The sequence below is a fragment of the Ceratotherium simum genome, chromosome 17, assembly GCF_057802395.1.
Source record: "Ceratotherium simum simum isolate JZ-2026a chromosome 17, ASM5780239v1, whole genome shotgun sequence".
Taxonomy (NCBI): Eukaryota; Metazoa; Chordata; class Mammalia; order Perissodactyla; family Rhinocerotidae; genus Ceratotherium; species Ceratotherium simum.
This window is the reverse complement of record NC_141916.1, coordinates 35058576-35084075: the sequence shown is the minus strand read 5'-3', so window position 1 is coordinate 35084075 and position 25500 is coordinate 35058576. Positions and strand designations below refer to the sequence as shown.

General features: G+C 37.9%; 1 protein-coding gene across 4 annotated transcripts in view; it reads left to right on the top strand.

The window, feature by feature from the left end:
- STK38L (serine/threonine kinase 38 like) overlaps positions 1-25500 on the top strand; it is a 78682-nt gene that overhangs the window by 29686 nt on the left and 23496 nt on the right. For 3 of the 4 annotated variants that reach the window (XM_004435474.3, XM_004435473.3, XM_087442650.1), the window contains 2 exons: positions 19934-20078; positions 23789-23840. In XM_004435474.3, the coding sequence (XP_004435531.1) occupies positions 19945-20078; positions 23789-23840 (186 nt within the window). In that variant the 5' untranslated portion in view covers positions 19934-19944. Of the gene's footprint in view, positions 1-5016; positions 5135-19933; positions 20079-23788; positions 23841-25500 lie in introns of all 4 variants that reach the window. The other variant, XM_087442649.1, reaches the window with a different exon arrangement.

The following is a 25500-nucleotide window of genomic DNA, read 5'->3' as shown; positions in this document are numbered from 1 at the left end:
GAACTACCTCTTTCCACAAATAGATGAGCCCACACACTAGGTCTTCTGAGTGAACTAGTAAATTTCCTTGATGTCAGGAAACTGAGGGGAGGTTTTGTGGATGCAAGTCCTGTGGAAGAGGGACTTTTCAGGCCAAGTACAAGGGGAGTAAGATCAGATTCTGGCATTGAATAGCCCCCTGAGCCAGGAAACGTTTGAGGATTTCCTGTTGGGGTAATGCGGTGCTGGCCAGGTTTACACGTATCGCCTGGCGTAGCTGCTGCAAGGACAGTGAGAGATGCTTGCTTGTGGGATCTCGGCCCTCTTATGAGGTGCTGTACGTGTGGATCAGTCTTGATTTATAAACCAAGTTGAGATCATCACTGTGTTTCTTCATGTGGGCTTCTAAATAGCTGTCGTTAAATTTTGATTACCACTAGGCATTCAATTAAGCTAGAGCTGAGCTGCCCAGTTTATTAGTTTTTATCAGGCACTGCAGCCACACTGACCTGTCCCTGTTCTGAAGCCCTGCTTATATCAGAAAGGCCCACCCAGGCTTATTTGTCCCATGCACTAATTGTTTTTGTGGGTTAGTCTCACTTTTTCAACAATATTATAGGATCTTAGAGTGCTCATATCATCTCTCTTACTATTTGGGTCTCTCCCTACTAGCTAGCATACTGTCTGGTATATGACAGGTGCTAATGATGCCAATTATTTGAAAACCAGTGGAACTATTAGCTTAGCTCTTTCTTCTAGTTTTCTGTCTTTGGTCACACTGAAACCTTAACTGTCTTGCAAACACCACCGTGAATATTGTTGGTGTTTGCAAGACAGTTGCAATTGAATATCTTATTTTGTTTTCTATAATCAATAACTGTAAGTTTGGATGCAGCTTTTTAAAACGGACTTTAAAAAACCTTAACCTTCAGTTTGAATATTTGTTCCCCTGGTGGCGGAAATACCTTGGCAAAGAAACTAAATCAAAATGGTAATTTTAAGCCCAAGGCTAAGGCTGGGTTAGTTTAAGTCATGCTTTTTCCTTTTTTCAAAAAGAGGATACCCAGTCAAAGTCCCAACAGTATTTTTTTTTAATTAATTTATTTTTTATTGATGTTTTAATAGTTTTTAACATTGTGAAATTTTGAGTTGTACATTTTTGTTTGTCCATCACCATATATATGTCTCCCTTCACCCCTTGTGCCCACCCCCCACCCCCATTGCCCCTGGTAACCACAATACAGTTTTCTCTGTCTGTGTGTTGGTTTATATTCCACATATGAGTGAGATCATACAGTGTTTGTTTTTCTCTTTCTGGCTTATTTCACTTAACATAATACCCTCCAGGCCCATCCATGTTGTTGCAAATGGGAGGATTTTGTCTTTTTTTCTGGCTGAGTAGTATTCCATTGTATATATATACCAGATTTTCTTGATCCAGTCGTCAGTCGAGGGACACTTAGGTTGCTTCCACTTCTTGGCTATAGTGAATAATGCTGCAGTGAACATAGGAGTGCATAAGCCTCTTTGGATTGTTGATTTCAGGTTCGTTGGATAGATTCCCAGTCGCCAACAGTATTTTTAATTGAACTTTACAAGCAGATTTAAAAATTCACATGAAAGAATTTGTAAGAATTTTGGGAGGAAACGAAAGAAAAGGGAAGAGGCTTGTCTAACCTGATGTCAAATTATATTTTACAGCTCTGAAAATAAAATAGTTTGGTTTAGGTGTGAGAATTGATAGATAGATGGATAGATAGATAGATAGATTAATGGAACAAAGTAGAGTTTCAAAATGGACTATTACCAGGTGGTTATCCAGTGCAGAAGTTCTATAGTAGCTCAGACTCCTGCTCCTAAGTCTTAGTGCACATATTTTTTTTTTTCTTAGTTTTTAAAAAATGTTGGCTGCATTCTTAAGTATGACTCTCTTTAGTTTTGTGAAACCTTTGGGTTTTATATTTCCACAAATTTTATAGTGGAAAGAGATGAGGAAAATAAAATTTATTATAAAGAACTTGATGCTTTCCAGAGCTGAGTACTCTCTAAAGGGAGGCCTACCCATTTAAATATAAAGGTCAGGTGAGAGAGAGTGTAGCTGAATGGCTTATGAGCTTAGGTCCTGGTATAAGGCAGACCAGGTTCTGTTTACTAGTTGTGCGTCTAGGTTGGTGACTTAACTAAGCCTCAGTTTTCTGATTTGTTAATGTGGAAAACGTCTACTTCATAGAATTATGAAAATCAGAGAATGTCATGCATGTTAAACATTTAGCACTGTACCTGACACAGAAGTGTTTGATAAAAGTTACCTTTGGCTTTATTTTTATTAATAAAGACCGTTAAAAGCACTGTGAAGGGTTTCTGTTTTTGAAATTCTCAGGTAGGTACTAGTTATGAAGATTTCAGAAAGGTAACTCTGCAAATCAGTTTCACAGTTTTCTTGAGGGAGACGAGCAATTCTTCCCTTAGCTAAATGGACTGAAAAGTTAGAACTTTTGATTTTGCAATGAACAGGATCAAAGAAAATCAGTACTGATTCCAGCTACCTTTTTCTTATTTGCTGTGAGAATTTGAGCAAGTTAATTGCTATGGTGAAGTTCTTCATTTTTGTGGAGAATATGAGAACAAGAAGAGGGTTTGAATTCAGTGGGAGAGATTTAGGATAGATGTGAGAAGGGCTTTCTGATTGTAACGCTGCCAAGCAGGTAAGAAGGACTACTTTGTCACTGCTAGAAGACCTTTCTGTCCTCCTGAGGTTATTTCGGGGCTCCTGAGAACCCATCTAGATGCAGCTTAAACCTGAACTTCAACCCTAATGATGGCATCGCTTCCAGGATTCCGGCTGCCACTCAGTGGCGGTTAATCCCCCCGCTCATACAGTAAAGCATTCCCGTACTCTTTTCCCTGTTTAGACTAGTAACTAAGGACAGCATAGGATATTTATTTTAAACAATCTGTGAAATAATTGCAAAAGTTCCCAACAGATTATAAAACTCTTTAAACAGCTTATCGAGCTGTTTGGGCAAGGGGGCAGGTTAAGTGAGAGGAAGGTGAACACAGCCTTGTTTGTGTAGAAGGATGGGCGAGTTGATCCTTTTAAGTTTCTTTAAAACCAGAAATTATACAGCGATTTAAGATTTATCAACAATAAGTAAGGTGATTATGTAAGAAAAGACTAGTAATTCTCTTGAATTGCCTTTAGGAAGTTACGTATTTATTTTTGGCTTTAGCTTTGTTTAGCTAATTGAGTCTGCTCGTAAAGGGTAGGCATGATGTTAGAACAATAGAACAATAGCCTTGGAGTCAGAAAGGTTTCAAATCCCAGCTCTACCACTTTCTAGTTGAGAGGTATCTGGCAAGTAACTTAACCCCTCTGAGCCTCAGTTTCTCGTTTGTAAAATGGGGAAATAGTACCTGTCTCATATGGTTGTTGTGACGATTAAGTGAGATAATGCACACAGCACCGTCTGGCACAGAGAAGGTGCTTAGTAAATGGTAACTGTGATGATGACAGTGATGATCATGACAGTGAAAAGGACATTGATTAGTTGCTTTCCAGAGAGTTATTATCTAAGCTGGGAAGCTTTCTGCTAAAGAGTGAATTGGCGTTATTTAAAAAAAGAAATTATATATGCTAGTCCAAATAAATAGAGTCCAAACAATAGAGTCTTAATGTCACATCTGAATAGCAGAAAATCTTACTTAGTTTGGAAAACTATGTTTCTACTTAAATTCTCAACCTCTGAGTTGTGTGACAGTAGTTTTGATTTGATCCTGTTGATATATGGGAAGGTGCTCTGCTTCTGATGTAACAACTGTAGTTCCTGCATGAACTAAAGCTTAGTCTGATTTTTTTCTTAAGTTGTATAAATTGAAATTATTTAAATATTGGCATTAGGATATGATTTCAGCTATTTAAAATAGTTAAAAATAGGCTGTGACAATTATATCGTTCAACTATAGTCTGAATCTCTTAATGAATGAATTTTTCAATGCAAAATTGGGCCAAAAACTTAAGTCAGGCATCTTATAAAAGAAGAAATAATTACTTAAAATATATGAAAATATGCTTAACTCAGTTTAGTCAAAGAAATGCATAAGCAAAACTAAGACATCATATGTTCTTTTTAACTGATCAGGCTGGCAAAGATTAGAAAGATGGACAGTGTACTGTGTTGGCTCTCTCGAATAACTGTGGATGGTCAATTGGTACTGTCTCTCTGGAAAGTAGTCAGGCAGTGTGTACCAAATTTTAAATGTGAATATTCTATGACTCAGCAATTGCATGTCTGGAAGTATATAACAAGGAAATAAGAGGAGTGCACAGTCCACGATCTAGTATGTTTGCTGCAGCATTGCTAAAAATACCCCCCCAAAGTGGAAGCCATCTAAACATCTGTTAGTAGACATTGGTTAAAACTATGGCACTATAGAAAATAGAGTGTGCCATGGTTGCTTAGTTTCAGAGGAAGCTATGTTCAAATCCTGGTTCTACTACATTTAAGCTGTATGATCTTGGGCAAATTACCTAATCCGGCTAACTTTCACTTTGCTCTTCTTTAAATGGGAATGATAATGGCACATGCTTTTTAAGGTTGGTATGAGGATTAAGTGAGATGATACACCTAAAGCACAGTGTCTAGCACAAAAAAACTCCTCATATGTTAGAAAATATTATTACTATGTGCTCCTTAAAAAGGATCAAGTGGATCTATTTGTGTTAATATTGAAGGATGTCTGCAAGATAGTAAGGGAAAAAGCAACTTACAGAACAGTTTATAGGAACCCATTTAGTTAAAACTATATATATGTATTTATATGTGCATTAAAGTTTTGGGAGGACCTAAATAACAGTTAACATTTAGTGAGCACTCGACTAATTCTCAGGCACTAAGTGCTTTAACACATATCAATCAACCACTTTATTAAAATGAGTTAATATATTTTAAGTGCTTGGAACAATACCTACACTTTGTAAAGTACTTTATAAACCCTAGTTGTTAATTCTCACATGCTGTCATTATCTCTGTTTTGTAGATAAGGACACTGACACCCTGAGAGTTCTCACAGTTCGTAAGTGGCAGAGCCAGAATTTAAATCCAGGCAGTCTAACTCCAGTCTATCGCCCAACAGTTAAAACTGGATATTATGGGAGGTAGGATTGTGAGGTCACTTTCACTTTGCAGTTTATATGCTTCTGGATATTTTCACATGAAACATATTTTACTTTCAGAAATAGAAAAAAGATATTTCCAGTTTGGAAAGAAAAAAGGTGCATATTTATATTTTAGAAACCTTATTTCATCTGTTACAAAATACCTATGGCAAATTCCAGAGATCTGAATATATGTACACTTAGGTTTGCCCTCATGCTCAGGTGCCCTGGACAAGGGGTGCCCAGGACCCCGTACATACAGTGTGTATAAGATTTTGAGAACCTCACTTTGGGACACATTTTATGAACAGAGGTAGGGTCCCAAGCTAAATCTACATCACTTAATGATGATTAGCTTCTGTAATTAAAATCCTAATAGCTTTCAAGAAACCTTTAGTCACAATATTTTGGATTCCAGAAAGTTTGGGGTAAAATGTCATTCTTCAGTCATCTGAAAAAAGCAGACAGAAACGAGTTATTTGATCCACAGATGCATAATCGTAATAAGATAGGAAGGGGTGATTCAGTGTTAGATGTTAACATCAGTGTTAGAGCTAATAGATACCATGTAGTCCAGGACTGGGCCCTGGCTGTCAGTGTTCTGATGGCCAACTTTTCTGCAGGGGCAATGCAGTGTCCTAGAGGTGCCACTGCACTGTGGACTCTCCAGCTAGATTGGAAGCTCCACCTGAAGGTTGAGTGACCTGTTCTAGTTCTAGACCAGATAGCCAAATGACTGTGGGCTTCAATTCTGTAAAATGAGGGAGATGGACTAGATAATATAGTTTCTGTTTTCAGGTCCTATGATGCTAATAGTCTTGCCTGTTGGTAAACTAAATTTGCAATGTTAGACCTTTAGTGGAGTCTATAAAAATGCTGAACAGAATTGACCTCATAAGCTGATTTATGAGAGGGTTTGCCAGTATACTTACTTGAATTACAGGATATCCTGGATGACAACAAACTGTACAGTTTACTTTTTATTCCATTTTAGGCATTTTTTTCTCGCCTATATTTGTTTTCCAAATAAACTAGAATTGTGTTCTAAAGATCACAAGTCAATAAAGTGGTATAACCCTGTTTGATGCTTAGATAGTAAACTTTTCAAGTATTAATTATAAAGGTCACTAGCACTAAAAAAAAATTTTTCTGCCTTCAAGTTTTTTTGTACCCTGATGTCTTAACGAGGTGGATGCCTCCTGGATTTTCTCATGTTTGCAGAAGCCACGTAATCTGTGTGTTTAACACAATATCTGAGTCTGATGAGTCACATGGTATGTCTGCTTTTAGCTGGGAGCATTTTTCGTTGGTCACTCGTGATGGTCAAAATGTCTCTTGGGAGAGTTTAAATGACTCAAAATAACTAAAAGTAACTCAGAGCTACTTATATTTTAAAATTGTAAGCTTGATGATATCACATTTTAATTTTAGTCTAACTTTCGCCCTCACAAAGGACTGCTGCTTCTGGCTCTTACATTTTTAGATTAGTCTGATCTCTTTCAGTGTGTGGTTGTCATTTGAAAAGGAACAGCAAACAAAAGAACAGTAATTTGAAAATTAAAATTAAGAAATTGGTCCAATGGAGGAATCTACTTAAGTCTCTCCTGAAGCTATTCAATGATGTAGAAGCTTTGAATATTTTGAGTGAATGGGAAAGTTAAAATATGAGTTGATATTTTAAATTTAAGTTGTATTTGGGAAACTTATATTTTACATCCTCACTTAAACTCAAGTCTATTTTCAAGTTTCTTTTTGGGTGTGAATGTCAGTCTATTTCTCTCTCTCTCTCATTTCTATTAGAAGCTTACTTTTAAGAAAGTGAAAGGCAAGAGTTTAAAGATGAGCTCACTTTTTATAGTTGGGCCACTGAGTGATTTATGTGTTCGGGCCGCTTGCCAAAGCTTGCTCCTCCCCTTCTCTTTACCAGCATGTCACACCACCTCTCACCACTCATTATTTTCTTGCCTTGTTCATTCATTGGTTGTTCTCTGGTCACATCAGACCTCCACCTTTTTGCACAAAATAGACATTTTTGGTTGTACTGGTGCTTTGAATTGGGCAGTATCTCCTTTAAAATAGGCAAAGAAAAGGAGTAAGGGGAGTGAAGATCTTCTTGAAAGCTAGAGCATTCATGTCGTCTCTTTTTATGATTTTAGAGGAGTAGTTCCCTTACCTTAACTATGACTTAAAGTTAAGTTAGCTAAGACTTGTGCTGCCCTGCTTTTTCATTTTGATAATGGCCTTTTGCGTCACCAGTAGAAAAGCTATTTGAAAAGAGAGCGACAGTTTGAGTCCTGGTAAATATGCACAGGTAGAAGACACTAAAAAACTTTTTCCCTAAGAAGAACTGTAAGATATGACTGAAAAACTTTTCAGAATTCCCATTAGTCTTCTGGTTTGTCTTTAGTTTTATTACATGACTTCAAACTCTTTTTGCTGTTCTTCATAAGCTTCCACTAAACCAGAGCTAGGAATTTGGTTCATAGGAAAAAAATCCAAGTACAGTGGCACCTGGAAAGCCACCTCTGTGGGCTGAAAACTTGTAAGTTGATTCCCTTTTACTGCTCCCACCCGCACCCTCACACAATTACTCGTAAATGCTTTTTTCTTATGATAAAAATGATCGTTTTCCCATTTTGGAAAATTTTAAAAATGATGGACAAAATTTAAATCATCCATAATTTCACACCATAATTTACCCCCCCCTTTTTTTTTCATATTCTTGAGTTTATATTTTACCTGAAGATAGAACTTTGTATCCTGTTTACTTAACATTATTTCTCATGTTGTTTTCCTTTTGGAAAATTTTCTTCAGTATTATTTCTATGGTATTTCATGCTATTATTCCATCAACCATTTCACCTAATTTTAAACGTTTGTTTTTTTAAATAATCTTTGATTTAAAAAACTACAAATCTTTGCTGCAATTTTGATTATTTTCTTAGGATAGATTCCTAAAGGTAGAATTACTATGTCAAAAGATAAAATCTTTAAGGTTCTTGATACAAATTGCCATAGCCCCTACCAGAAAGGATTACGTCCCTACCAGTTAACATAAGACAGGGAGTGATATCAAGATGGTGACATAGGCCATTCCCAACTTTAGTCTCCCTCACAAAAAGACCAACTAGCAATTATCTATAGACAAGACACCATTGTAAAAAACCCAGAACCCAGGAGTGAGCCTGAAGCAACCCCCTGGACCACAGAGACTGAGAAGGACCACATTAGAAGGGTGAGAGAAGCAGCTACACTCTGACCTCATTGCCCCTACCTCAGGGCAGCACAGCACCGTACCAGGAGAGCGCCCCTGGGCATATGGTTTTTCCAGTGGGAAAATGAGAGTCCAAGGTGGACATCTAGCTCCCCCAGCTTTGTGGGACACTTCCTGGGAAGCCCTTGAGTCTCGCCTCATGGAGATCACTGGAGAAATCTTCAGAGCTCAACCACTGGGGATCAGATAGACAGAGAAGGGGGGTGGGGTTTACAGCAGCCAGTGCTCACATCTTAGTGGACCACCTTCCTGCTTACAGTGGTGCCTGAGCAGGGATCCCAGCCAGTGGCTATGCCCATCTGCAGAGCCAAGCTGGTTGCCCACTCTGTCCAGGGACCTCAGTTGGCAGCTCTGTTTGATTTGAGTCTTTAGCTGACAAGCCATACCTGCTGTGGAGCCCATTCTACAGCCCCACCCAGGCAAGGAAGCACAGTTACAACCCTGCTCAACTACTGAGTATAGCCTCCATTCCCACCTGAATAGCCACAGAGCCTATCCTACAGCCCCACTTGGGCAGGGAGCCAAGCCAGCAGCCCTGTTAATTATACTGTTAAGTATAGCCTCTGGCTCTTCATAACCAGGGAGCCTGAACAGTGACCCTGGGCAGGCTTGGAACCCAGTCTATGGTACCCCCTAGCTGCGGAGCCCACCCTACAGCCCTGCCATGCAGCAGAGCACAGCCTATGGCCCTGCCCAATTGTTGAATGCAGCCTGTGGCCTTGCCTAGGCGGGGAACCCAACTACTGACACCACCCAATCACAGAGTATAGCCTGCAGCCCCACCTGATGAGGGAGTACGGACAGGAACCCTGCTCATCTGCAGAGCACAGTCTCTAGTCCATCCAACTGCAAGATACAGCTGGAGGTCCCTTCCAAGCAGAGAACCTGGCCAGCGACCTTGTCCAACAGTGGAGCACAGCCAATGGCCTACCTGATTGTGAAGCCCAGCCTGAGGCCCTGGCCAACTTCAGGGCACAACCTGTAGCCCTGTCTGATTACAGAGCATAGCCAGAGGCCCTGTCCAACTGCAAAGCCCTGCCTGCAGCCCCGCCCCAACACAGAGTCCAACCAGCAGCACCATCCAGTCAGGAAGCTCAGCCTTGCGACTCCTCCCAATCAGGAGGAGATTGCAGAGTCCCAGCCAAAGCCCTCTCCACTCATGGAGTCCAATCAATGGCACCACCCTGCCAGGGAACACAGCTTGAGACCTCACGTGACCCGAGGTGATTGCAGAACCCACTTAGTGGCCCCACCTGACTGCAGGCACAGCCAGCTGTTCCACCTGGCCCTGCTTGAATTGGAGTCCAGCCAGCAGTCTCACCCAACTTCAGAGCCCAGCTGGCAACAGCCCCCTTGACTTCAGAACATGGGCAGTGGCCTCACCCAACTGAAGACCCTGGAAGCAAGCCCTGCTTCCCCACAGACTCTACTAACTGACCTGTCCAATACTCGAAGGTGAGCTGACTGGTAAAGATCCTTTCCTGCTGAAGGAAACCAGTAAAGTCTGGAGGAGGAGACCACTTACCTAAATGTGCAGATAGCAACACAAAGAATCAAGGAACACAAAGAATCACGTAAACATTACACCACCAAAGGAAACTAATAAAACTCTAATAACTGGCCCTAAAGAAATGGAGATCTATGAACTGACACAGAATTCAGAATAATTCTCTTAAAGGAGTTCACTGAATTATAAGAACAAACACAGATAACTGAATGAAATTAGGAAAACAGTGCATAACAAAATGAAAAGTTCAATGAAGTTTTTTGATAGAAACTATCAAAAAGAAAAACAAATAGAAATCTTAGAGCTGAATAAAACAGTGACTGAACTGAAGGCCTCAGTTGAGAGCTTCAACAACAGACTTGACCAGGCAGAAAAAAGAATCAGTGAACTGGAAGGTAGGTCATTTGAAATTATCCAGTCAGAGCAGCAAACAGAAGTAAGGATGAAGAGTGAAAAAAGCCTACAGGCTTATGGGACATGATCAAGAAATACAAATGCACATTATGGGAATCCCAGAAGGAGAAGAGAAAGTCTATTTAAAGCAATAATGGCTGAAGACTCCCCATATTTGAGGAGGAAATGGACATGCAGATTCAAGAGGTGCAATGGACCCCAAATAGGTTGAATCTGAAAAGGGCTATATCAAGATGCATTATAATTACATTGTCAAAAGTCAAAGAAAAAGAGAGAATTTTGAAAGCAGCAAGAGAAAGGCAACTTGTCACATACAAGGGCACCCTCATAAGACTCTAAGCAGATTTCTCAATGGAAACGTTGCAGTCTAGGAAAGAGTGGGATGGTATATTCATAATATTGAAAGAAAAAACTGTCAGCCAAGAATACTATACCTGGTAAAGCTATCCTTCACAAATGAAGGAGAGACAAAGACTTTCCAAAACAAACAAAAGCTGAGGGAATTCATCCCCCTAGACCTAATTTACAAGAAATCCTAAAGGGTATTCTTGAAGCAGAAATAAAAGGATGCCAATTAGCATTGTAAAAACATGAATGTGTAAAACTCACTGGTAATGATAAATATATAGTCCAAGTCACATTCTTTAATGTTGTAATGGTGGTATGTAATTCACAACTCTAGTTTAAAAGTTAAAAAACTGTATTAAGAGTAACCATAACTACAATAATTTGTTATCGGATACCCAATATAAAAAAGATGTAAATTGTAACATCAATAACCTAAAATGTGAGGGGGGAGAATTAAAAGTGCAAAGTTTCTATATGCTATTAAAGTTAAAATAGGATGTTATAAGACATTTTATGTAAGCCTCATGGAAGCCACAAAGAAAAACCAGACACACAAAAGATTATGATAATGGAGTCAAAGCACACTGCTACAAAAAGTCATCATTCACAAAACAAGACAGCAAGAGAGGAAGCAAGAAATAAAGGATCTGCCAAACAGTCAGAAAACAATTAATAGATTGTTAATTTATTAATGTAATAAGTTAATTTGTTAATTTATTAACAATATTAAGAACTTACTTATCATTAATTACCTTAAATGTAAATGGGTTAAATTCTTCAATCAAAAGACATAGAATGAGTGAATGGATAGAAAAACAAGATCCAGTGATGTGCTGCCTATAAGAGACTCACTTTAGCTTTAAGGACGCACATAGATTGAGAGTGAAGGGATGGAAAAAGTTATTTCAAGCAAATGGTAACCAAAAGAAAGCAGGGGTGGCTATACTTATATCAGACAAATAGACTTTAAGCTAAAAATAGTCAAAAAAGACAAAGAAGGTCATATAATGATAAAGGGGTCAGTCCATCAAGAAGAAATAACAATTGTAAATAATTATGCACCCGACATCAAAGCACCTAATAAATCAAATACTAACAGAACTAAAAGGGGAAATAAACAGCCATACAATAATAGTTGGGGACTTTAATACTCCCTCTCAATAATGGATAGATCATTCAGACAGAGAATCAATAAGCAGATTTGAATAACACTGTAGACCAAATAGTCTTAACAGACAAAAACAGAACATTCCATCCAACAGCAGCAGAATACACATTCTTCTCAAGTGCACATGATTTCTCTAGAGATCACGTGTTAGGCCATAAGACAAGTCTCAACAAATTCAAGAAGATAGGAATTACATCAGGTATCTTTTCTGACCACAGTGGTATGAAACTAGAAATCAGTAACAGGAGGAAAGCTGGAAAATTCACAAATACATGAAAATTAACACACTCCTGAACAACCAGTGGATCAAAGAAGAAATCAAAAGAAAAATTTAATAAAATATAAAACAATGAAAATGGAAACACAACATACCAAAACTTATGGGATGCAGCAAAGGTAGTTCTAAAAGCGAAGTTTATAGTGATATATGCATACATTAAGAAAAAAGAAAGATCTCAAATAAACAATCTAACTTTACACCTCAAGGAACTAGAAAAAGAACAAACTAAGCCCAAAGTTAGCAGGAGGAAAGGAAATAATAAAGATCAGAGCAGAAATAAATGAAATAGAGAATAGGAAAACAATAGAAAAGATTAACAAAACTAAGAGTTGGCTCTTTGAAAAGATAAACAAAATTGAGAAACCTTTAGCTAGACTAACCAAGAAAAAAAGAGGACCCAAGTAAATAAAATTATAAATGAAAGAGGAGCTAATACAACTGATACCACACAGATACAAAGGATCATAAGAGACTACCATGAACAATTATATGCCAACAAATTGGACAACCTAGAAGAAATGGATAAATTCCTAAAAATATACAACCTTCTAAGACCAAATCCTGAAGAAATAAAAAATCTGAACAGACCAATGATGAGTAAGGAAATTGAATCAGTAATCAAAAATCTCCCCAACAAAGAAAAGCCCAAGACCAGGGATTAATATTCAAAATATGCAAGGAACTCATACAACTCAATAGCAAAAAAACAAATAATCTGATTAAAAAAATGGGCAGAGTATCTTAATAAACATTTTTCCAAAGAACATATTGAAATGATCAACAGGTACATGAAAGGGTGCTCAACATCACTAATCACCAGGGAAATGCAAATCAAAGCTACAGTGAGACATCACTTCACACCTGTTAGAATGGGTATTATCAAAAAGACAAAAAGTAACAAGTGTTGGTGAGGATGTGGAGAAATGGGAACTATTGTATGCTGTTGGTGGGACTATAAATTGGTACAGCCACTATGGAAAACAGTATGGAGGTTCCTCAAAAAATTAAAAATAAAACTACCATATTTTCCAGCAGTTCCACTTCTGGGTATCTATCCAAAGGATTCATCTGACTTTGAATTTCTTGCTCTTCAAATTGTACCTTAGAGAGGAAAGAAGCTGTGGCTGCTCTGTCATTAGGGACTCAGCATATACAGTATCCAACCTGAGGACCTGTTGTAGTCTAGGGCATTATAGTTGCAACTACAGTCATGCACCGCATAACAATGTTTTGGTCAATGATGGACCACATATGTGGTGATGGTTCCATAAGGTTAGTACCATACAGTCTAGGTGTGTAGTAGGCTATACCATCTAGGTTTGTGTAAGTACTATAGGGGAGAAAGAAACTTTCCTCTACCCTACTAGGTTCTTCTGGCTGGTCTAAGAATTAAATTTACATGAGACAGATTAATAGGAGAAAAACAAACAAAAGTTTAATAACATGTATATGTGGGAGAAACCCAGGAAAACTGAGTAACTCACCAAAATAGCTGAAGCCCTCTCCTTAAATACCACCCTCAGCTAAAGACAAAACAAGATGTTGAGGGGTGGGGAGAGTCAGAGACTTCAAAGTGAAAGAACGCAATTCACAGGTAACTGAAAAGGAGCAAATGTTTGGAAAACAAGTGTTTTGCCACACAGAAACAGAAGAACATAGAGAGGGGAGCCCAACAAACAGGCTTTTCTAGGTTCCTCCCTGTGTACCACCTAGTTCATGTTATGATAAGGTGATAGCTTGCTTCCTGAGACAAGTTTTTTTAATCTGAATTCTTTTAGGCAGGTAAGGGGTAGGTAACAAGAAAAACTTTCTGAGGCTTTTCTTTCTTAAATATCATCAGCCTAAAATAATCCTCATGTTAAGGAGACACATTTTGGGGTGGCAAATTTTGTTTCCTTTCAGTACACTCTGATGTTCGTACACTGACAAAATTGCCTAATGACGCATTTCTCAGAACCTATCCCCGTCATCAAACGACATACGACTGTAATGATGAATTTAGGAAAATTTTTATACTCCAAGGCAATACACTAGCATTAAGGGTATGCTTTCCTCTGAAATGTAGTATGTGAAAACTAAGGTGAAATCACCAGTTAAACAGTGTGTTTTACCAGTCAGGTAAAGCAGTTCTGTTTTCCTACTCTTGAAGTTTGATGGTAAATGGTTGGAGACGCCACATCTATTTATAGATGGCCTGAGTGCCAGATCCGTTATCTCCTTTCCCCAGGCTTGATGAACGAAAGAATGTTGGACTTAACTATTGGTAGTGTCTCCATTAATGAATAGGGGAGTCTGGAGAAAACATGTGAACAGGAAATTCAAGGGCACCTAGTGTTTTTTTTTATCAGTCCAGGAATTCTAGACTTGCAAATTGTATCCTGTTCTTTTTCTGGCTAAAGAAAGGGCTTTAATAATTAAAGACAAAGAACAGTGTTAAATCCATTAGAGGAATAAATTTGCAATATGGTAAGTGCTAGTCCAGTCATCTAGATCATTCTTTGTAATAATTTGGTCACTTCTGTTCTTAGTTTTGTTTAATTTGAAATTTTTAAAGCCTATTTGTATCTGGTTAGAGGGAAATAATTTTTTCTTGTTTTTGAAGCTAATCTCTAAAAGATATTATTTAATCAAGAGTAAGGGTGGGATTTTTGGCCTTTTCTGCAATTGTATCTTGAGTCTGAAGCAGGATTTGTTTCTGAAGGTTGACATAACACTAAATCATTCTGTAGTTTTTAATCCAAAGGAAAGCATTATATATGAAATATATGTAATTTAAAATCCATTACATTTGAGTTGAGTTACTCACCATCATTTACAGAATGCCTACTGTGTGCTCAGCACTTTGCCAGGTGCCATGATACTTTCATTACAAAGATGAATAGATGTAGGTTTTGCTCTGATTTGGTTTTTTAAATAAGGCACACATACTTGCATTATGTATAACTAGAATGAGAAGAACATAGTAATCATGATTAAATGATATAGTGTCTGGAGATTGTTTTTCATTACTTGATATCCACTTCTGGATTTGGGAGTTAAACTCATTACATCTTCTTACGATGAGAGAAACCTAATCTTCTTTTTACCCCTCTTTTGTAAAGACCTCAGGTTCATAAATTTTTATCTAAAACAACTTCATATTTATTTCTGTACTGTTAATGCAGACAATTTCTGTTGTTTGGAGTTGTTTTGAATTCCCTAACATTTTTTTTATGTTTCACCAAAATTTCCCCCAAAGTTTTGCTCAGTAATATTTCTGCCCACCTCTAGCCCCCCAATTTTGCTTCATTTTGGGAAAGCCCAGTCAGCAGCAGAGCTTAATATTGGCCATCTCCAACCACTTTAAAGTGGGCAAAGGTGCCCTGGGCAAGATAGTGACCAGTCTTTTTTTTTTTTTTTTTTTTTTTTAAGATTCCACCTTATCCTGATGCCATTAAACCTTTAAATTGAGTAACAGTTCTGTTTGTTTTGATGCCATGCTCGCCAAGCAATCTTCTGATCCTAATTAAGGCTTTACATGTAGCTTGCCTACAAGGACAGAATGCATTTGCTAGAAGATGCAGGTATCTGTTCCTTGTTACTCGATTTCTTATTGTGTAAATCAATAAATTGCCATTATGTCTTATATATCAGTCTCTTGTGAACTTTATTAGGATAAAGAAGCTTCCAGAATTTGATTGCCGTGGGACACTGGCAGCTGAAGGCCAGACCTTGCACCTTGGCAGACTGAGCAGAGCAGCCTGTTCTACGAGCCCTCTTGGCAGCCAATCAGCTGCCTTCCAAGGCCACACCCTGAGTTCATCATACGTCTTTTCTTCTGGCTTCTACAAGCATTACTTATGTGTTCGTTCTTTGTGCTTTTTTCAAGAGGCATTATAAAAGGTTTTGTTTGTTTTTTCACCATTCAATTTTTGAAGGGAAAATATAGACCTTAGACAACTATAGTTGGATCTTGACCTTTTTTCCTCTTTTTTTGTTAGTGCCATCCAGTTGATTCCAATTCCTAGTGATCCTGTGTACAGCAAAGCTGAGCCCTGCCCGGTCTTTTTGTGCCATCCTCTCACCTTCTCACCTTCTGGTGCTGTATCAGACAATGCTCCACTGCTATTCATAGGATTTTCATGAATCCTTTCAGTTTGGAAGTGGGTGGCCGGGTCCTTCTTCCTAGTCTGTCTTAGTCTGGAAGCTCTGCTGAAACCTGTCCACCATGGGTGACCCGGCTGGTATTTGAAATACCAGTGGCATAGCTTTCAGCATCACAGCCACACACAGCCACAGAATGACAACCAACAGACAGGTGGTGTGGGTCCCTGACTGGGAAACGAACCTAGGCAGCAGCGGTGAGAGTGTTGAATCTCAACCACCAGATCACCAGGGCAGGCTTTTTTTCCTTTTAGGAACTGGCCAACCAATTTGAAAGTTCTTTATCAGCTACAGATCTTCTGGACAAATCAGAAAGCACTCTGAAATCCCTAGTATTGCTCTTTGTTGGAGCTTCTGATCCCCCCCCGCCCCCCGCCCCATGTTTGTTGAAAAGAAGTAACAGGCACTTTTTTACTAGTGTTTGAAGAGAATTATCTATGAGCTTAAATTTTATATGCCTAAAGGAGGCTCCCTGGAATACTACTGCAATTGTATACCTATCCCCCTTTTGAGGATTTAGGATGCAGATTAGCATATTAAAGATTCTGGGGAGTCTTGCAATAAGAAACTTGTTTAACTTAGTATAATCTGGATTTCCTAAATCTATTTGAATTGCTTAACTTCTAGTCCATCCTACCCAGCTCACCCCACCTGCCCATCCCCAAATCCCAATTAACAAACATGATTTGGGATGTCTGCTGTATACCATCCCTGTTCTACTTTTCCTTCTCTGACTTTTTTGCATCTGATCCTGAAACATCGAACATAAACCAGTAATTCTAAGATTTCAAAAAATGGTTTGGTAGCATTGCCTTAGATAGCATTCTAGGAGGAACAGCTCAGTGCTTAAAAATCATTTGGCTGTGATAATTCTTGAGTTTCAATTATTTTTATTATTAATTGTTTTTAAAAAATGAGACTCATTAGAGCATTTAGCACATTTAAAAAATTAAACTAGGTGCCTAAAATGATGTCTTATGTTTGTATAAGCCATTGTGGCTCTGCTGTGTATTATCTCAAATAGCCTTAGACTGCCTGTGAACTAGGCAGAGCAAATATTGTAATCTTTGGGGGGAAAATGACTTAAGTTCAGAGTGTTCTGGTGATTTGAATAAGACCCTATGATCAATTAGCAGCAGGGCCTGGATTAGATCTCTAAATTTCTGACTCCTAGGTTCGGTAATTTCTTTTTCCGTACTTGCTTATTAGCCAACCTTTATGGAGTACTGTACTTTTTTGATACTTCTTTCAGCCCTTCCCCCATCCCACATTTGACAGGTTGACTCATTTGTTCATTACTGCCTACTGTGTGTCAGATACTGTGCTGTTGTGGTGAGTACTCAAAAATGAATCAGGAAAAGTTGTTGGCCAGAGGGATAGACAAATGGAGTGAGAAGCACCAGTACGTGAGATATGTTGGTACAAATGCTAGAGAACACGCATGAAAGAATGCCAAATGTCATGTCTCTTCTGGTAGGGAGTGTCAGAGAAGTCATCACAGTAAGATTTAGCTAAACTGGGCCTTAAAGGACAATCTGGATCTTCTCTAGAATGGTGTGTTATGATCCCCATCCAGATAAGCAAAAACATGTTTAATATATGGTACCATTCTAGCTGTTTTGGTCCAGATGAAGACTGTGGTAGCTAAGTCTCTTAGGGCCAGTGCCCACCTATAGCAGACACCAGAGTTCAGTCTGTCCACTTATGAAGCAGCCATTTTGCCACATTCTTTATCTTATCTAATTGTCCACATTATCTTCTTCAAACCAGTACTTCATTTGGCTGGCCCAGTGGTTTTTGAAAGTTGGCACTTGAATGGCTTTAAGTAGACACACACTGTCCAGTTAAGGCCACAAAGCTTCCCTGTTGTCACCGGGCTTGATTCATATATTTGTGTTTTCTGCCTGGTTCCTCTAGTCATTTGAGTGTCATTTGAAGATGAAATGAACCTCATAGTCTGCAGAAGTATACTAGACCTTGTTATAGCACTATCTGAAATGACATAGAATCAGAATGAAATGGGACAGCCAGGGACTCATCCAAAGGGCTTGTTTCTAAAAGTAGTTTTCCCCAGGCCTGCCTGGTGGCGTAGTAGTTAAGTTTGTGCACTCCACTTCAGCGGCCCTGGTTCATGGGTTTGGATCCCAGTGTGGACCTACACCACTCATCAAGCCGTGCTGTGGCAGCATCCCACATACAAGATAGAGGAAGAAGATAGGCACAGACGTTAGCTCAGGGCCACTCTTCCTCACCAAAAAAATAAAAAATAAAAGTAGTTTTCCCATAAAACATATAAGAATTGCCTTACCCATGTGTGTGGTGATGGATTGTAATTAGTATTTGGGTGGTGAACATGATGTACTCTATGCAGAAATAGAAGTATAATGATGTACACCTGAAATTTATACAGTGTTATAAACCAATGTTACTGCAATAAAAAAATAAATAAACAAATAAAAGGAATGATGATAAGAAGTTTTGCCAGGATATAGAACAACAGGAATTCTCCTATGCTGCTAGCAGTAGTTCAAATTGGTACAGCCACTATGGAAAACTGTTTGGCAGTATCTACTAAAATTGAACATATGCATCCCTGTGACTTAGCAACTTTACTGCAAGATCTATACCCAACTGAAATGTGTGCACATGTCCTCCAAAGCACATATTAGAATGTCATAGGGCCGGCCCCATGGTGTAGCGGTTAAGTGTGTGCGCTCCGCTGCTGGTGGCCCGGGTTCGGATCGTGGGTGTGCACCGACACATCGCTTGTCAGGCCATGCTGTGGCGGCGTCGCATATAAAGTAGAGGAAGATGGGCACGGATGTTAGCCCAGGGCCAGTCTTCCTCAGCAAAAAGAGGAGGATTGGCATGGATGTTAGTTCAGGACTGATCTTCCTCACAAAAAAAAATAAATAAATAAAAAATAAATAAATAAATAAATAAAAAAGAATGTCATAGCAGCAGCATAATTTCTTAAAAGGACTGAAAACAAGCCAGAGGTCCATCACCAGTGAAATGAATAAATTGTGTTATATTCATATAATGGGATACTATTCACCAATGAAAATTAACAAACTACATCTGCAAAAACAACTTAGATGAATCCCAGAAACATAACCGTTAATAAAAGAAAGTAAATGCAAAAAAAGAATTGCCTTAGACTGATGTTTATGTGCATATTTGAAGCAACACTTTTGTTTCATAGAATTTATATGGCAGAAGCTACTTCTTCCTATTTAACTAAACTACAGTAACTCTTAGGAGACTTACATTTATTGGGGACATAAATATTAGCAAAATCTTATGGATTTTATTTAGTAATCAAAAAACAACAAAATAGATTAACCCTTTCTTGTTTTGAATGCTTGTTGAATACGACCTTTTGTATCTAAATGTATCCATATTGTGTGTGGCCTGCCACTGCTGCTGCTTCCCTGTTACTCACCCCTGGTTTTGCCAGCACAAAGTTAATTTCTATTGCTTTGGGAATAGTGCATCCTTCTCTTTCTTTACTAGCAGTGTATTATTTATAATGTGAAAGACTTGGATGTCTTAACTGTTAGGGTAGAATTTTGTTTAGTAAAAATTAAGCCATTTCCAGAGTTTGTTATAAGGGATAGAAAGTTTTCTTCTACTGAATAATTTGTGTTTATATGTTGTTTCAGTTTCTGTTACTATGGCAATGACGGCAGGGACTACAACCACCTTTCCTATGAGCAACCATACCCGGGAAAGAGTGACTGTGGCCAAGCTCACGTTGGAGAACTTTTACAGCAACCTAATTTTACAGCATGAAGAGAGAGAAACCAGGTATAGTAAAGGCTAGCCAAATTTTTCTGTTGAGTTAAATAAGCTGTTATGCTGCAAGTAGGGTGTAAACATGTTGTCCATTAATGGTATAAATATTGTGAATTCCTGTATGCTGTTTTTAAGTTTCCTATACTGAAAGTATACCTAGTTACTTGTTTTATTTTTTCAGAATAGTTTCTTGTCCTGTGCACCCATATACTTATATCACATGTCATTTGATGTTTTAAACAAAATGTTTCCAACCATGAAATTATATCTTTATCTTTTAGAGGGATGCTTTGTGAATAACTGACTTTAATCCAAAAGCCTTTATAGTATTGTGTATATATAAGTGGGAATGGAAGAATAAAAACATGAATTCCACGTTATTTTGCCTTCAGGAAACTTACAGTAAGGAAGATAATGGACATAAATATTACATGAAAGAGTAAAAAGTATCGCTAAGAGAAGGGCAAAGAAGGGAGAAGTTGCTTTTGATAAGGCAACTGGGAGGGCTTCATAAATGGTGGTGGCATCGAAACGGGGCTCCAAAGGAAGAGTACTGTTTATACATACATCAAAGGGAGAAGAAAGAGGTCAGCGAACAGGAGGAGGGATATAGAGACAAAAGAACTCACCTTCAGTGCTAGGTCAGGCAGTGTCCAATTTTGCTCAAGCTGAATTTCACCATTTCCTGGGAGCCTTGGAGGCATTGTTAGTGTAGCTGTTCTCATGGTAGTAGGAAGCTTTGAAGACTTTTGAACAGAAGAATTAAATGATCACAGGTGTCTCTCCAGAGGAGTACTTGAGTTGTGATGTATAGAATGGATTGTGGGAGGAGGGATTCGAAACAGGAAAGGCTAGTGATGTAGTCCAGGCAAATGGAAAGGAGGCTTGAATTAGGATTGTGACAACAACAATGGAGAAGAACTGACGACTGAGAAAAATTGACAAAACGTGGTGACTAGCCACATATGAAATATGAGAGAAATAAGTCAATACTAGCTCTGAAATTTCATGCCTGGGCAAACAGAGAGTGGTGCAACTTAGTGAAATAGGACTCGAGAAGAAGAATCAGGTTTTGAACTTAATTTTGGATGAGTCTAACTGCAGATTAGACATAGCTGAGGAGAGAATTAGAACTAGAAAATAAAACTTAAACAGTTATTCAGAAGTCAACCTAGAAAGACAGAGTATGAAAATAGGGAAGAGAGTTAAGAAACATGGAGCATAGTGAGAAAAGCTAACATATCTTTAATCAAAGTTCCTAAATAAAAATAAAAATAAAGTGGTTGCTAAAAAAAAAAAAAAAAAAAGTTCCTAAAGGAAGAGAGGAGAAAGAATGGAGCAGAGGCAAGCTAAAACTAAGAGTTCGCCATCAGCAGAAATTCCAGAAGATTCAATTTAAACAGAAGGAGAGTGATCACAAAGAGAAGATCTAAATGTAAATATGTGGATAAATCTCAATAAAAATTGTATAAGAACAATAATAAAAATGATAGTGTCTTATGCATTTTAAAAAATAGAATTAAAATATTTTCCAACAGTAGACTATCAGTGAGGAGAGAAGTAAAGGGAATCAAAGTATTCTTAGAGATCTTTGTATCTCTATCCTTAGGGAGGGGTAAAGATTAATTTCAGACTTTGACAGATTAAGTGTCCATGTTATCATTTCTAAGGTGGCCACTAAAAGAAATAAAAACAGAGTTTGGAACTCCCAAACTAGTGAAAAGTAAAAAAATCAGTTCAAAAGAAGGTAAGAAAAAAAGAAAAACAGAAATACTAAAAAGTAGGCACAAATAGAAAGCACAAAATAAGTTAGGAATAAATCCAAATATATAAGTAGTTTCACTAATTGTACTGTAGTGGAAGTCTCTGGACAGGATCGGATCATCAAGGGAGAGTGAACAAAATAGAAGAGAACCAAGGACAGAAAGACCTGTATTTTTTCAGCAGGCAGGCACTTAAGTTATTCATCAGAATTAGAAAGGTTCGTTGTCTTTTCTTGCTGAAACCTTAAAGTGATACAGTTTTGCCCGCTATTTCCAAACAAAGGGAAGTAAGAATAAAAATGTCTGTTGTTATATAAAAAAAAAAAGCAATCTGAGCTTGGTGGTGCCATGAAAGTCATATTAAATATCATATTTTCTAAAGGCTTACACTTTAAGAAAATGTGATGAATTTTTAAGGCTTAACTAGTTGAATAAATACATAAGCCAAATAAAGTACCCATCAGAACAAATGTCAGAGTATTTTAGGAGGGAAACTTTTTTAAAAAGGTACCAGAGAAGTCATAGGTCTTCCCGTTTAGATTTGGTGGAAACGGCTGAAAGTTACTGCCTCTCTCCCCAGAATGAGGGATGATTTCATGAAGTGTTAGTCTTGGCAAGGATTGAGGAAAGGAGGCAGTAGAGATTTGACAGAATAAAGGTGCTTGTATATTGATAGTCCCTCCCAGATTAATGGTCCTCTTACTCGTTGGATTCTTTCTGCAGAGGAGAAAACTCAAAATCATTCAGCAGGCCCCTCTGCAGTGCCCAGAGGTGCATGATGGCAGGCACAGAATCCGGTGTTAGGAGCTTATTCCGTTTAAGGGTTGGGCTTAGGGGAATAATGTGAAAACAAGAGAGAAAAATCAGTGAGATAAGCACCAAGGTGCCCACAAATGCTGAGGAAGTGGGTGGAGGCCTCGTCTTCTCCCCTGGGGTGCTGATGTATGAACAGGCTTTAGATATTTTTGTTATGAATTTTCCGTAAGAAAGAAAAAGAAGTGATTGGTTAGGAAAGAGCTTAACCTTTAGACATTGTGATAAATAACAAATACCAAAAAATGTGTATGACGGTTTCAGTCCTCAAATGCATGTGGATAAATCCTAGAAAGTTAGTCTCATTCTAACATACTCCAAAACTAATTAGGAAGAGCTCTGTCAGGTTTAGCTTTAGAAAAAAACCAATACAATAGAAATAAAACACTTAATATTGACTTGGAAATGAGTTGCAAAATTCGAATCACAACCGTCTCTCTAGTTACTTCATCCATCCCACCTCTCCCACCTTGCTCCCCAGCCCCGCAGTGCTTAGCTTAACTAACTTCAAGGGTGCCATTTTAAAATAATGAATAACTGAACTTGGCTATATCTAGAAAAGTAAGTGTTCTGGTAATTAATAGGTTATTTTTTATATACTTTTATGACTTTGCAGTTTTCAACGAATTAGAATAAAATACACTCAATTATGTTGAACATCTCTTCTTGATTAGTTAGGAAATCAAGCTTAAACGTTAAGTGAAGGACTTAGACAATCTCTTTTAGCTAGCAAGTGTTAGAGTCAGAATTCAGACAGGGATATCCACCTTAAAATTTATAATTTTAGTCAGTATAGTTACCTTTGTATACTTCTAATGTAAACATTGATAAATTTTAGTGATTTAGGTGGTTTGAACATTAGATAACAGAGTTTTCCTTATTAGAACATTAGTCACCTTTGCTAACAATTCATTTAGGCAGCTTTAGAAGTAAATTTTTCATTTGGCCGGTATGAGAAAGCTAAATCTGGGTTGGGTATCTATTTTGAGAAAGAAAACTATTCTTAGTGATTATTTTGATTCAACTTGAAAGTTTTTTTTAGCATAGCAAACTGAAGCGGTAAACTTGAAAAAATAAATGTACGTTTCTTAAATGGGAATAGTTAGGAATGTATTTAAAATTTAAATTATTTTTTCTTTTAAAAAGGCAGAAGAAATTAGAAGTGGCCATGGAAGAAGAAGGATTAGCAGATGAAGAGGTAATGTTAGCTGTAATTACTGTGACTGTGGTTAACAGTACTATGTTATGTACTTGAAAGTTGCTCACAGAGTGGATCTTTAATGTTCTCACTACAAAAAAAATAAATAATATTTATGTGAGGTGATGGATATGTTAACTAACCTTATTGTGGTAATCATTTCATAATATATATGTTTATCAAATCATCACATTGTATACTTTAAACTTATACAATGTTATATGTCAATTATATTTCAATAAAGTTGGGGGAAAACTAATTACTGCACAAAAGCAACCCCAGGACTTTTGCATTTATTGATATCAGATGATTTTATAACATAGATAATGTGGATTTCATTATTTGAATGTGGGCTTCTTATTGCTATGATAGATATCTTTAAAAGGAGGCAGGCCTTTTTTTTAATTCCAAGAACATAGATTTAGTAAACAGTATCTACAGTATTCTAGGTATGTGGAACAAGAAAAGAAGGCTCCAAGAAGAATGAATCAATTGCCAAATCTCAAATTTCTTCCTAAATATTTCTTAAAACCATCCACGTCTCTCATCCAGTGCCACTGTCCTAGCTTAAACCACCGTATATTTCACTTGAAGAAAAACTGCCCCCGACTGGCCTCTCTTCCTCCAGTCTGGGCGCCACTCCCACCTCCAGTTTTTCTGCACACTGAAACCAGAGTTATCTGTCTAAAAACAGATTTGATCATGTCACTCTTTTGCTTAATACCCTTCGTTGGCTCCCAAGTACTCGGGATAAGGCAAACTTTTTAACACTGGTGTACAAGACCGTTTACAATCTGGCCTCTGCCTATCTCTCTCTCTGCCTCATCTCTGTCACCCTACCCCCATGCTGACCAACAATATTGAATTACTTTGATTTCCAGGCTCTTGCCTATGGACCTTTTCACATGTGTTTCTGCTGCTTGGAACTTCCTTCCTTCTGTCAAACTCCCATTTTTCTTCAAGAAGCTTTGAGTCTCACTTTAGGCATCACTTCCAATGGGAAATCTTCCCTAATCTCTTGTGGTACTCCTCCTACATTCTGCCATAACACTGTTCCTGTCCCTGTGGTAGCTGTAAAAATCCTCTTCCCAGAGTAGAAACTCCATAACGTCTTATTCAGCATTACATCTCCAGAGCTGGCAGAGGGCTAGAATAAATATTTGGTGAATAAATGAACAATGGATCTTTCCCTCAAGGAGTTTATAGATGAGAAGGAGAGATTACATCTGTGTGTGTAAAAATATGTATACATGATAGAATGTGGCAAACTTTGAAAATACAGAGATTTTTTCCCCCCCAATTCAAGGGGATCAGAAAAGGTTTCATGGAAGAGGTAACAATTGATTTAAATCTTAAAAAAAATAGGTAGAATTTACATTAGAGTTACGAGATATATACAAAATAATGAATATATATATGCAGTAAAGGAAATAGCAAGGTAAATTGACAGCACATAACGGAAAACTAGGCTTAGAATAGTTTATTAAGAAGTATATACTTCAGGGGCCAGCCTGGTGGTGTAGTGGTTAAGTTCATGCATTCTGCTTCCGCAACCCAGGGTTCGCTGGTTCGGATCCTGGCACTGACCTACTCACCGCTCATCAAGCCATGCTGAGGTGGCATCCCACATAGAAGAGCTAGAAGGACCTACAACTAGGAT